General features: G+C 40.1%; 3 protein-coding genes across 3 annotated transcripts; 1 reads left to right on the top strand and 2 right to left on the bottom strand.

The window, feature by feature from the left end:
* The first annotated feature begins 850 nt into the window (after nucleotides 1-850).
* LOC131013224 (uncharacterized) lies at nucleotides 851-3,804 on the top strand. Its single transcript, XM_057941298.1, has 2 exons — nucleotides 851-3,230; nucleotides 3,329-3,804. The coding sequence occupies exons 1-2, from the start codon at nucleotides 949-951 to the stop codon at nucleotides 3,663-3,665; spliced, it is 2,619 nt and encodes an 872-aa protein (XP_057797281.1). The 5' UTR covers nucleotides 851-948; the 3' UTR covers nucleotides 3,666-3,804.
* A 1,239-nt stretch (nucleotides 3,805-5,043) lies between these two features.
* LOC131008249 (uncharacterized) lies at nucleotides 5,044-8,199 on the bottom strand. The gene is made up of 3 exons (XM_057935139.1): nucleotides 7,964-8,199; nucleotides 6,136-6,972; nucleotides 5,044-6,054 (listed from the first exon to the last, which is right to left on the bottom strand). The coding sequence occupies exons 1-3, from the start codon at nucleotides 7,979-7,981 to the stop codon at nucleotides 5,044-5,046; spliced, it is 1,866 nt and encodes a 621-aa protein (XP_057791122.1). The 5' UTR covers nucleotides 7,982-8,199.
* A 1,129-nt stretch (nucleotides 8,200-9,328) lies between these two features.
* LOC131008247 (uncharacterized) lies at nucleotides 9,329-11,658 on the bottom strand. The gene is made up of 5 exons (XM_057935138.1): nucleotides 11,575-11,658; nucleotides 11,103-11,490; nucleotides 10,596-10,711; nucleotides 10,152-10,415; nucleotides 9,329-10,063 (listed from the first exon to the last, which is right to left on the bottom strand). Exons 1-5 carry the CDS (start codon nucleotides 11,656-11,658, stop codon nucleotides 9,329-9,331), a joined length of 1,587 nt encoding a protein of 528 aa, XP_057791121.1.
* Nucleotides 11,659-11,979: the final 321 nt, after the last annotated feature.

Below are 11,979 nucleotides of genomic sequence, written 5' to 3'. Positions count from 1 at the left end.
AAATTAACACAATCGATATTAGCACTCAAAACACACATTGGAAAAAAACAAAAACGCGTTCGACCGGAAAAACAAAGTGTCCGACCGGACATAAGTTTTTTCGGGCGGACACATACATGTTCCGGTCGGATAGATGTTTTTTTGGTTCCTATGTGTGTTTTGAGTGCTAATATGGATTGTGTTAATTTTTTGTATTTATATTCCATCGATTAATTAGCCTTCAATTAAGGGACATAATTTTTTTTTTAAATTGATGATAAACGACAAATATGATGTGAAATAGCTTTGTCAGTAAAGTATTCATGTCAAACACTCTAATTTCATTGAAATTCACGTGAAATGAAGGAAACTTTGTTTATATATGAGTGAATTCGCTCATCCTCTCATCCGAACACTCAAAGTGAAAAAACACTCAAACTCATTAGAAATTCTAATATTTTCCAAGTGGTGAAGCTATTATTTGTGAATTCTCTCATCCGAACGTTTAAAGGTATGTCATTTTACGTTTGAAATGTAATTTAAGTTGGTTATTGTTTATTTTCAATGTTTTGTTTGATCCTATATGCTTCTGTGAATTATTAGCATATTATAGCATACTATGATTTAAAGCCACGTTTGAAGGAAATACATGTGAATTAGAGCAAATTCTATCATGTTTTAAAGTATTAATTAGTAATTATTAGTTGCATTTTAGTTCTATACATATATATTGCTACATAACTCATGTTAATATGCTCGAAAATTATGTATCCGCCCGGACAAGTGTCCTTGAAAATTTGTCCGGCCGTGTGTAATTATGTATCATGTAATACACGGCTGGACACATTTCCTCGGATACTTCCCCGGGCGGATAGATGTTTTTCGAGTGTATTAACATGTTATATGTTGTATTTTAACATTTTATTCCATTTACATCATATATTTATTTATTTATTATTTTTTCTGTAGATGAATGAATATGGGAGATACTTTGTGGTTAATTATGGAGGTGCCTTCAATGGTTATGAGTACATCGGCGGCTCTTCTAAGAATTTGCATATTTTCGGAGACACAATGGCCAGTACGGTGTACATGATAAATTACCTGATGATGGAGAATTCATTGAGCACTAATTACAGCTTGTATTATTTGACGAAGAGATTAAATGGCAGGGTATACAGTAAAAATATTCTTGCCGATGACAATGATTTGCTTCAGTTGCTGGCGTCCCAGCCACATTTTCCTGAGATTTATGTTGTCGAAGACGATTACAGTGGAGGAGTGTATGTTCCTTCGTTCGATCTCCCTCAATCTTCCGGGTATGGAGGTGAATCCAGTGCAACATTCGAAGGTGGGGACGGATTGGAAGCAATCCAAAGATATGCTTATTTAGACCTATCAGCCGGAGATTCACCGGCGCAACAAAGTGTTGAACCGTCGGTCACTTGGGGTAATGATCAGTCAACGGGTTGGCCTTCATGGGATGAGCCAAATACGTACCAGTACGATCGCCCAATAACTGATCGTTGTTGGGGTCCAGCTGATGATCAATATACGTACGAGCCTCAGTTTGTGGAGGATGCTGGTAATGTAGATGAAGATTATGTTCCATCGTCTGAAGCCGAGACTGATACAAGCGCCTCTGAAGACTTGTCGGAGCCAGAGAACGTGAGAAGGGCGGGGATTGAATATGCAGGTTGGCAGAATTTGCAGATCGACGAGGATGATGACGAACAGGTTCCTGGAGCAGATGAACTAACTAATTGGTTAGTTCCGGTTATCCCGTTGGACGCCGCAGCGGCACTTGTGGATATTGAAGATTATCAGCTACTGCCTCGGGAGTTGTCAAAGAATATGTATTTCAATAGCAAAGATGATCTGATCGTTGCAATCGGTCTGTGGAACATGAAGCAGGGCAAGGAATTTTCTGTCAGCAAATCAGACAGCAGACGAGTCTACTTCAAATGCAAGCATTCAGATACGTGCCCCTTCAAGCTTCATGCATCGTCACAAGATGGAGCCATTTGGGGAGTGTATAAGTTCACCAATGAGCACTCATGCGACGGTGAGCTAGGGCGCGTAGCGCGAATAAAGGCCCCCGCAAAAGTCGTCGCAGCATATTTAGCACAGAAGATACACGACGATTGCGAGATCTTGAAGCCGAAGGCCATCCAGCTGGAGCTGCGACGTGAGTTTGGCGTACAGATCAAGTACGATGTTGCATTGCGAGCCCGTAATCGAGCCACTGAGATGGTTTATGGTCGACATGATCAGTCCTTCGAGATGCTGCCCAAGTACTTATACATGTTGAGACAATCCAATCCCGGTTCGATGGTGGAGTGGGAAGTTGACGATGATGGCCGATTCAAACACTTATTTGTTGCTCTTGCAGCTTCGGCTACCCCTTTCATGTTCAGCTTACGGCCAGTGATTGTCGTCGATGGCACACACTTGAAGGGCAAGAATAGGGGTATTTTGTTTGTTGCAGTGACGAAGGACGGCAACGAGAGTTTGTTCCCACTCGCGTATGGTGTTGGCCCGAAAGAAAACGATGAATCGTGGACTTATTTCATGTCACGCATTCGACGTGTTTATGGCCAAGCCAATGAACTTTTGATTGTCTCTGATCAGCATATCTCCATTGCCAATGCTATCAGGAATGAGTTACCAAATGCAACCCACGGCCTATGCTACTACCATTTGCAAAATAACCTGAAGCATTACGGTAAGGCAGTGGTCGAGGTGTATCGACAAGCTGCATTTGCGTACGAGAAGTCCGACTTCAATAGGGCTATGAACGCCCTGAAGTTTATGAAGAGAGCTGCGTACGATAAACTAATGGGGATTGGGCCGGAGAAGTGGGCTCGTTCGATATGTCCTATGCCTGTGCGACGCTACAGTTTTATGACATCAAATGCTGCTGAAGCTTTTAATTCCAGATTGTTGTGGGCAAGAAGACTTCCTATATGCTCGATGTTAGAGGCAATCAGAATTGTTATTGAGAAATGGTTCAGCGAGCGACTAAGGGCTGCACAACAAATCGAGCAAGGCTTGACTGCTGAGGCTGGTAAAAGGGTAGCTATTGAAGTCCAAAAAAGTCGTCGATACACTGCACAAAGGTTGAGTGGCATGAAGTATAAGGTGCAAACTGCTGACAGAAGCTTCAAGGTGGATCTGGAGAAGAAAAAATGCGAATGTCGAGTATTTCAGCTAGACCAACTGCCCTGTTCTCATTCAATCGCTGCAATAAGGTACGATCATGAAATGATTACTGTCGGGTTCATTGAAATGTAAATATGTTCTAATGTTCGTTATATTGATTACTATCGGAGTTTGTTTGTTTTTATAGTGAAGCCGGTGATACGATCGCGGAGTATGTAGACTCGTACTACACGAATGACTTTCTTATCGATACTTACTCACGCGAAGTTAATAATCTCCCGCCGAGACGCCAGTGGTTGGTTCCCGAGCACATCGCTGAGCAGGTTGTATTACCTCTGATTGTAAAAGGTCAAGCGGGGCGCCCAAAAGAAGGTAGACATCGAGGTGGTGGTGAAGGCAGCAGCACACAAGCAGATGAGTCTTCTAGTATCAGGCGTCGTAAACCAAAGAAGTGCAGCATCTGCCATGAAGAAGGACACAGCAAGAGAACGTGCGCTGGCAGGGCGACTGAGCCCAGGGAGTAGTGGGATGTATTTGTGTGCTGTAACAGTTAATGATATTGTTTGAATTATCTTATTATTCGCTAAGCTGGAATGATTTACTGGAAATAATGCTACACGAATAACCAAATAGAAGCACACATTAATGTAACAATATACAAAACTATGCAAAACCAAGTCGTCTGGTACGGGCATTCCAAGTTTCACACAACGAAAATATAGATCTAGCAATCTTGGCCCTATATGCCGCCACGTTGCTATTACCCCACTCAATGGATGGAGAGCCAGATATCAGTCGTTCAGCATACATGCAGACGAAAGGCCCGCAGCTGACAGAGTCCTGCTGGTGAAACTGAACCTCCGCTGGAGCAAACACTGCCGTCATAAGTGGCCACTTGCTCTTTGCCACTGTCGAATCAATGGATGTGTCATCTAGCCACCTCGACACCTGAAGGACAACTGGCAACAATCTCAGTAAAGGTAATAAATCACCAACTCGATCATTCTGTTGTCGAGGTGTTAGCTTGTGGAATACTGGGTCATAGACCTCGCAAACGGCGTCTCCTAACCGAATCCGACATAGGATAAAATGGTGGCCAATTATGACTGGCATGAGAACCTATGACAAACCACAACAAATTGATAAGAAACAACGATAAATCACAAATGACAAGTAACATTAATTGTTTAACTGATAACCTGTGCGGCATCCATCCATCCTATATGATCAGGAGGAAGTTCATGGCCCTTAAGTGATTTTCCACGTACTTGGCAGATCCAGTCTATAGCAGGCTGCCAATCATCAGCCATTGCTGTACTAGTCAATACATGAAACTCCTTGGGGCCGAACTCACTTCCTGCCCACTTATCCAATAGAGCGTCCCACTCTTTCTTGAGGTATATCTACAGATCAAATAAGTAATTAATAATTTATATCCGCACCAATGAAAACATATAAATAATGAAAGTTTACTTACAAACCAATCTGTGTCTACTATGATTGTGTTATTCATATCTACGTCATCCAGTAAATCCAGGAAACCTCGAAGTCTATTTCTCAAGCTCAAGAAATACAAGTCAATATCCTGCAACAAAGTTAAAATCAATAAGTTAGTAGACAGTAATTTAACAATGTTAAAATCAATAGATTATTTACCCCAGTCGAGAATTCCTGGCTGACATTATCCACCCGCGCGAAGTCGTCGTACTCCCGCAAACCACCACTTGCCTTGACATAAATCTCACCACGCCTACCCTCTCGACACCTAGCCATCCACTTCTCATAATGGTCACTGCAGTTTTGTGTCACTGGACGTGGCATTTGGCTATTAACCCAAGGCGATCTCTGAAAGTTAGACGGACGCCTCACCCTCTGACTGCGACGCGGGAGCTCTGCTGGCGGCTACTCTGCCGGCGGCTGCTCTGGGTGCTGCAGCAGCAGTACCTGTGGCTGCTCTGCCTGTGGCTCAGGCTCCTCCGTCTGAGCCTGCCCTGCCGAACTGGACTGTCCCCACTCATGTGGTGCAATAGAAGTGAGCGGTTCAGCAAAGAATATCGGGGTCTCTGTGCTATACTGCGGCTTCAGGAATGGGGAAGACCAATGAGGGTAGACCTGGGTCGACCAGTCAAAAGTCTGCGCTGTCGGTGTGTAGTCGCCCTGAACAGACTGATTCATGGCCCGCCACTGCTCGTTGTAATCCGGGGTCTCTGCTGGGCGGGAATGGGCATAATCTGAAGGGCGTGATGGGTAGGCCTGGGTCTCTGGATGGCGTGGTTCCTCATCGCAGGGGTCGTCGTCGCAGGGACGTGAAACACTTGGCCCTGAAGCGTCGGGCCCTGAAGCACTGGGTGGAGGAGACCGTCGCTGTGGAGGAGACCGTGGCTGGTAATCATCAGGGGACCGTCGCTGGTCATCATCATTAGGGGAGTCGGGCACTGGGAAATGTTTGCTCTTCTTGCACCTATCCTTTTTACCCTTGCCCTTCAGTTTATCCACGAATTTGCCGAAGGCCTTCTTAATCTCCTGACGGATCGTCTTCTTCACCCACTTACGGTCCACCTCACCCTCGCTGGGACTGGATACAGACCGAGATCCGCTCGACGATGAAGAAGTATGCGGCGCTAGGCGCTTGCCCGGATCTACTGAATGACGAGCCGGCTCGTGGGGTCGAGCATCCCTCACAGGGCCCCGAACACTGTGACTGCGAGTCATACGAGGTTGACTAGGTACATCCTCCTCGTCCCCGCGCTCCTCCACAACACGGGCTCCGGTCTGCTGTGGAAATTGGACACCCCGAGCTAATGGGTTGTCGGGGGGCCTGAAGCTCACCGAGAGTTCGCCCGGTGTCAGCGCTGATATGAAGTAGTGATTCGACAGATCGTCACCATCGGGCTCCAGGGGCAGGACACCACCCTAGAAAGCAACAAAGATAATATATTAGAACATAAGTAAAACCAGTAACGGTGAAACACTAAATCTTAAATAACTGATTACCTGTCCCTCGAATAGATCGCGCAGACCGTGAAGCCGGGGCTTACCCCTGAAAGTCCATCTCAAACACCGAGGGTGCGCTGTCGGATCACCGCTAGATGCTGCGACCATGTGTCCAAAGCCCGGGACGCGCTCCAATGCCCAGACATATAAAGCCCACGAAGGACCGTAGAAGTGATACTTCTCGCCGGTTCCTATCTCATGCGTATAATTGCATAACATCTTATACGAATACGCGCCCCAGGGGAATCTATCAAATGTAGCCAGATCATCCACCAAAGCCCAAAGCCACGGCTGTACCCGCGTATCCAACCCAAGAACAAGGGTGTGAGCCACACACACGAGGACAGCACGAAGGTACAGGCTCCCATCCTCATCATCCACTCGACGATCCAAATCGCACACGCGTTTGATGAGCGACTGTATGGTCATGCTTCGCGTACCGCAGAATTGTCGGTATGCCTCCACGCGACTGCAGTCGTGCTGTAACGTCGCATCGAACCTCGATCCCCCGAAATTGAGCCCAGTCACTAATGCGTAGTCCGCAGGGGAAAATCTGACTCGTGCTCCGCACAAATAGAAGCACATCTCATTTTCTTCTGACTCAATCTGCCTCGATACAATCTGGTGTAATGCTTTATTGCTCTTCGGGCCGGGCCTCCAATCAGTGAAATGCCCAAAACATGATGCTCTAAATCTTCCCAATAAATCTGAATTGCACTGTTCGCCGACCACATTTAAAGTTTCAACCAGCTCCGGAAAATGTGAATCCCTATAGTAGGTGCTGATAGCAACCTCCGTCTGGTCTATAGTGTCGCGACGAAGATATGGGACATTCGCCTATTCATTTACAAAATGAAAACATATTAAATTCAGTAAAATATTTAAAAATAATACAAATAGGCATAATTAAAAAAGAGGCGAAATTAATTAATACCAAGCAATTAAATTAAATAATATTAAAATTCAGTAATTCAGTAAAATAGTAAAATTCAAGTAAAATCGTAAAATTCAGTAAAATATTAAAACATTTAAAATTAAATTCAGTAAAATTCGAGTAATTCAGCAATTTAATATTAAATTCAGTAAAAATTCAGTAAATTATTAAACTGCAATTAATACCAAGCAATTTAATTAAATTCAGTAAAATATTAAAAAACTGCAATTTAATTCCTAAACCAAGCAATAACAGTTTCAATAATTAATAATTAAACAATTAAATATAATTATTTAATAACAGTTTCAATAATTAAACATAAGAGTTTCAATAATTAAACAATAACAGTTTCAGTAAAATAACAGTTTCAATAATTAACGTAAACATACAGATATATTTAGTAAAGTATTTTATGCCTAAAAAGACACTACCCGGCCGGTGAAGTGTCCGGTACAATGTATCCGGCCGGGTACATTTCAGATTGAAACTGTTCCGGCCGGACGCATTATTCCGGGCATAGTACCGGCCGGATAGTTTCTCTATAGGCACAAAATACTTTATTTTATTAAATTACACAAAAACCACACAAACAGTGCAATGTAATACCCAGCAAAACTCGCAATAATAATTCAATAATGATTACTTAAACAAATATAATTAAATTAAATTCAGTAAATTTCTAATGATTAATATAAACATACAACTAATTAAAATGGAATAACACGCTCGGTCCGGCTGGTGAAGTGGCCGGATAAATCGATCCGGCCGTATGTTTCATTTAAATAATGTTCTCGGCCGGATCGATTTATCCGGCCACTTCACCGGCCGGACCGATCGTGTTTTAGCATACATTATTCTATTCTATTCAATTTCATGAAAATTAAAAATAAATACCTGTGAAGAAGATGCCATGGATGAGTCCGAGGGTGCTTCAATCTTTTGAACTCTCTCTCTCGGTGGGTAAAAGTGAAGAAGCCGATAGAGGTGTGTGGTGAAGTAAAAAGTGTTCAAAAACCCTAGTATTTTAAAGTAAGTGAACGGACCGATACAATCGGCTTTATGTCTATCAAAAGGGAATCAAATTTTGAAGAAAGATATTTTTACCTTTATGTATCGGTAACATGCATGATTTTTTTGGGTAACAAGCATGCATTTATTTGGGACGGATATTGAGTATATATATATATATATATATATATATATATATATATATATTTTAGATTTAAAGATATCAATTGATTTACACGATATATATAGTGTTATATAGTACTATATATCAACATTCAAGAATAACACAATATATATAGAGGTATATATATACAAATAATTTCAAAGAATATATGTATTGAAATTAAGATATTAAAGGGAAAAAAAAATAAAAAATTTAACATAGATACGAATGGATATATATTATTAGCGTCTTGATTTTTTTTTTTATGAAATTGAATAAAATAGAATATTTTATGCCTAAATAATATCGATCCGGCCGGTAATTGTCAAGGAAAAATGTATCCGGCCGGGTCATTTTAAAATTGAAATGTACCCGGTCGGATACATTTCTCTGGCCATTTTACCGGCCGGATCGATGATATATCGACATAAAAGTTTGTATTCTATCTATTGGTATTTTTATATTAATTTTTACTATTTTGCTGAATTTAATTTAATATTTTGTTTAAGTGTTAATTAGGGTCCGGTCGATTTAAAGATATGAACAATATATATATACAGTGTAAAAAAAATTATTGCATGCACTCAATGTAATCATTTCGGTCATTATTGTGCAAAAATGCATTGAAACTCAAAAATGTGTAAGATTGTGTAAGAAGACCGAAATGATTACATTTGATGTTGACCCACAGAAGGGTTAATTAGTAATTTTGGGCATGGATTGCTTTCCATGATAAGGGTGGGCATTTTTCAAAATATGAATAAGGAATGGGGCACTTTTGCCTATTAACACTATTTAAATTCTAATTATAATTAATAGAATTTAATTATATAATAATAAATTCTCAAAAAAATTGATAAATCCTAATTTCCACTATAGTCGATCATGCCTTCGATTATATTTATAATTCAGTCATGTTTTTTTCGTTCAAACTACTTCATAAATATTCATACAAAAAATATAATTCATCAACATCCATTAAATAAAATATAATTCATCAAAATCCATTAAAAAAATATGACAAAATCCATATTTTAAAAAAATTATAATTCAACGACATCGGGATAACAATCCATCAAAACACCTCCCTAGACATTATCTTCAGTCTCATCATATTCGTTTCCATCGTTTCCATACGTTGACCTTTTTTCCCACATAGCATTAGCAATACTTGCTCTCCATGCATTAGCTTCATTCCTCTGAGACAGCTGGCTTTGAGAAAGATATTCCAAATTGTCTGCATCGTTCTCAACATCGGGTGCAGCATTCTCTTCTTCATCTTCAATTGGAAATTCATCAGAACGACACTCCTTTCGAAGAAAGTTATGTAATCCAGCACAAGCCAATACCAACTCTGCTTGTGTTTGAAATGAAAATGGAGGAGCCGCTTTGAAAATTGTGAATCGTGATTTGAAGATTCCAGAAATTCGTTCAATCATGTTTCGCAATGATGCATGTCGAAGATTGAACAACTCATCTGCATTTCTGGGGTGACGACCTTGACCACCGAAATCTTTGAGATGATATCGAACACCACGCATCGGAGCCAAAAACTGACAGCGATTAGCAAATCCACAATCCACTAGGAAATATTTACCTTGAGGCACATGAAGTCCATTAGGTCTGGATAATGTGTCAGTTAAAAGTTTTGAATCATGGGCCGAGCCTTCCCATCCATTAAGCACATAGATGAACTGCAAATCAAAGTTGCAAGCTGCCAAAATATTTTGCGATTGCACCCCATGACGGTTACGATAACTGCTTACGTCTCTGCCTGTGACCATGGCCGGGATATGAGTTCCATCTATAGCTCCGATACAATCCTAAAATAAAGTGAATATGTTATACAAATAAAGCATAAAAAATTGATATACTACAATGACAACAATATAATATCGAAATAATTCATACCTTAAAGAAAGGATTAAATCTTGTACTTTCCCGAATTTTAGCGGGTATTGTTGTAGTCGGCTTAACCATCATGTCCGGTGCTATGGTGTTCAATGCTCTCAAGATTTTATTGAAGTTCCGACTAGTAGCAAAATGTGAACGATCAAACCTTTGACGAACATTACAATAACGATCGTTGTGTCCAACAATGATCAAGAATGTTGCCACCATTTCTTCAACAGTTGTGTATCGTGTATCTTGAACATGAGTTTTCTCTCTAATGATCTGGCATAATTTGATAAAGACATCCGGATACATTCTATATAACTGTCGAAAACTGTTTGGATCTCCATCGAGCATATTACGTACAAAATGGAATCCTTCCCTAGTTTTTGGTCGTCGCATCAAAGAGTTGTCAATGGTCGGATGCATCATCATAATATTTCCCAATAAAATGATAATTGCCTTAGTTGCCTCCATCAAAAGCCTAACCTGATCACAAAATTCAAGCTCCATTTTTGTGTCAATTTCATCATCAAGTTCATCTTCCATTTCATCTTCAATTTCATTTTCAATTTTATCTTCATAATTCATGCTGCAATATAAACAATGAAATAATAATTGAAATAATAATAAAAGCAATTGACTAAAAATGCAAAAAAAAAAAAAAAATACTTATTCATTAATGAAGAAAATAAAGTCTTAAAACAAAAAACCAACAAAACAATGTACTCATATAAAATGGTATAAAAAAAACATCACTATTCCCTAATTTCTAATCTTGTAAGTTATCCAACTTTTACGTTCATCAACACTCATTCTAAAAAATCCATCTTTTTTGGACTTGGTATCAAGCAAGTCAAATGCTTTGTTGCGAACGTCTTGAGTCAAATCTGGGATTTCTTTGATAGCATCCCAAGTTGTATAAGTTTTTTCCCTTTCTTTGTTCTCTAGATATGTATCTCGTTTCACCAAGAGGCTTGATTTCTGCCATGAATTCCTGATGCGAACTATTTTCAGTGTGACCAGCATTTATCTCAAATTGGCCTCTACTTCTTTTGGCGGGAGCTCTTCTCTGAGTGGATTCCACAGACACTTCAGAAAATACCAAAGGTGATTTGGAACCGAATGATGGCGGATCGTCTTGAGTAAGTCCTACAAACGCCTCAGTTTCAGTATCATAATGCAACTCCTCTATGTGCGGAACTCTATTTTCATCAGCTCCTAGTGTCCTAGCATCAGTAGCACTACCCAATCCAATTGAGTTTTTCCCTACCGCCACACCGTTCCCAATAGCAATTTCCAAGTCTTCATAATCCGGATAATTCCCATGGCGCAAGTATGCATCTTTTGGGTGAGCCTAACATAATAAAGAATATATTTATTAATTAACTAAATTATTTAAATAACATTGTTTTAAAAGTATAATTCCTAACAAGTTTACCTGACAGTATGCATCCCAAACTTCATTCGGGGCCGTGAACTTTTTAGCGTTGTTGTCATAGCCAAAACCAGAGTTAAACTTCATGAGTGTTGAACAAGCAGTCCAACGGGTCTTAAACCATTTGATACGACTTAGGTAGTGGTTATAAGTCTTATTACACTGAAGTCTTTGATTAAGAACATGTAGTATTCTTTCTTCAACAGTAGCTTTGCTAAATATACCACTATTATCATGCCATATATCCCCGTTTTGCAGACTCAACCAAAATTTCTAACAATACATCGCTTTGTTCCTTAGTCCACGGTTCATAGACTGCCCTCTTTTCATGTCTTGTTGTTGAGAATCTCCCATGATAATATTACTAGACACAAAATATATATACGTATATAGTACAATAACAATGCA

Source organism: Salvia miltiorrhiza, chromosome 2 (assembly GCF_028751815.1).
Source record: "Salvia miltiorrhiza cultivar Shanhuang (shh) chromosome 2, IMPLAD_Smil_shh, whole genome shotgun sequence".
Classification (NCBI taxonomy): Eukaryota; Viridiplantae; Streptophyta; class Magnoliopsida; order Lamiales; family Lamiaceae; genus Salvia; species Salvia miltiorrhiza.
The sequence above is the reverse complement of the archived record's forward strand: the minus strand, read 5'-3'. Positions and strand labels throughout refer to the sequence as shown.

What these genes read in the sequence shown, in the direction of transcription:
- LOC131013224 (XM_057941298.1), top strand. Translation starts at nt 949, where the DNA reads ATGAATGAATATGGGAGATACTTTGTGGTTAATTATGGAGGTGCCTTC. An exon ending in CATTCAATCGCTGCAATAAG is followed by an intron (nt 3,231 to 3,328) that starts GTACGATCATGA and finishes TTGTTTTTATAG; the next exon opens with TGAAGCCGGTGATACGATCG.
- LOC131008249 (XM_057935139.1), bottom strand. An exon ending in GCGATCTATTCGAGGGACAG is followed by an intron (nt 6,055 to 6,135) that starts GTAATCAGTTAT and finishes GTTGCTTTCTAG; the next exon opens with GGTGGTGTCCTGCCCCTGGA.
- LOC131008247 (XM_057935138.1), bottom strand. Translation starts at nt 11,658, where the DNA reads ATGAAGTTTAACTCTGGTTTTGGCTATGACAACAACGCTAAAAAGTTC. An exon ending in GGCAGAAATCAAGCCTCTTG is followed by an intron (nt 10,712 to 11,102) that starts GTGAAACGAGAT and finishes TGAATTATGAAG; the next exon opens with ATAAAATTGAAAATGAAATT. An exon ending in TTTTGATGGAGGCAACTAAG is followed by an intron (nt 10,416 to 10,595) that starts GCAATTATCATT and finishes AAATTATGCCAG; the next exon opens with ATCATTAGAGAGAAAACTCA.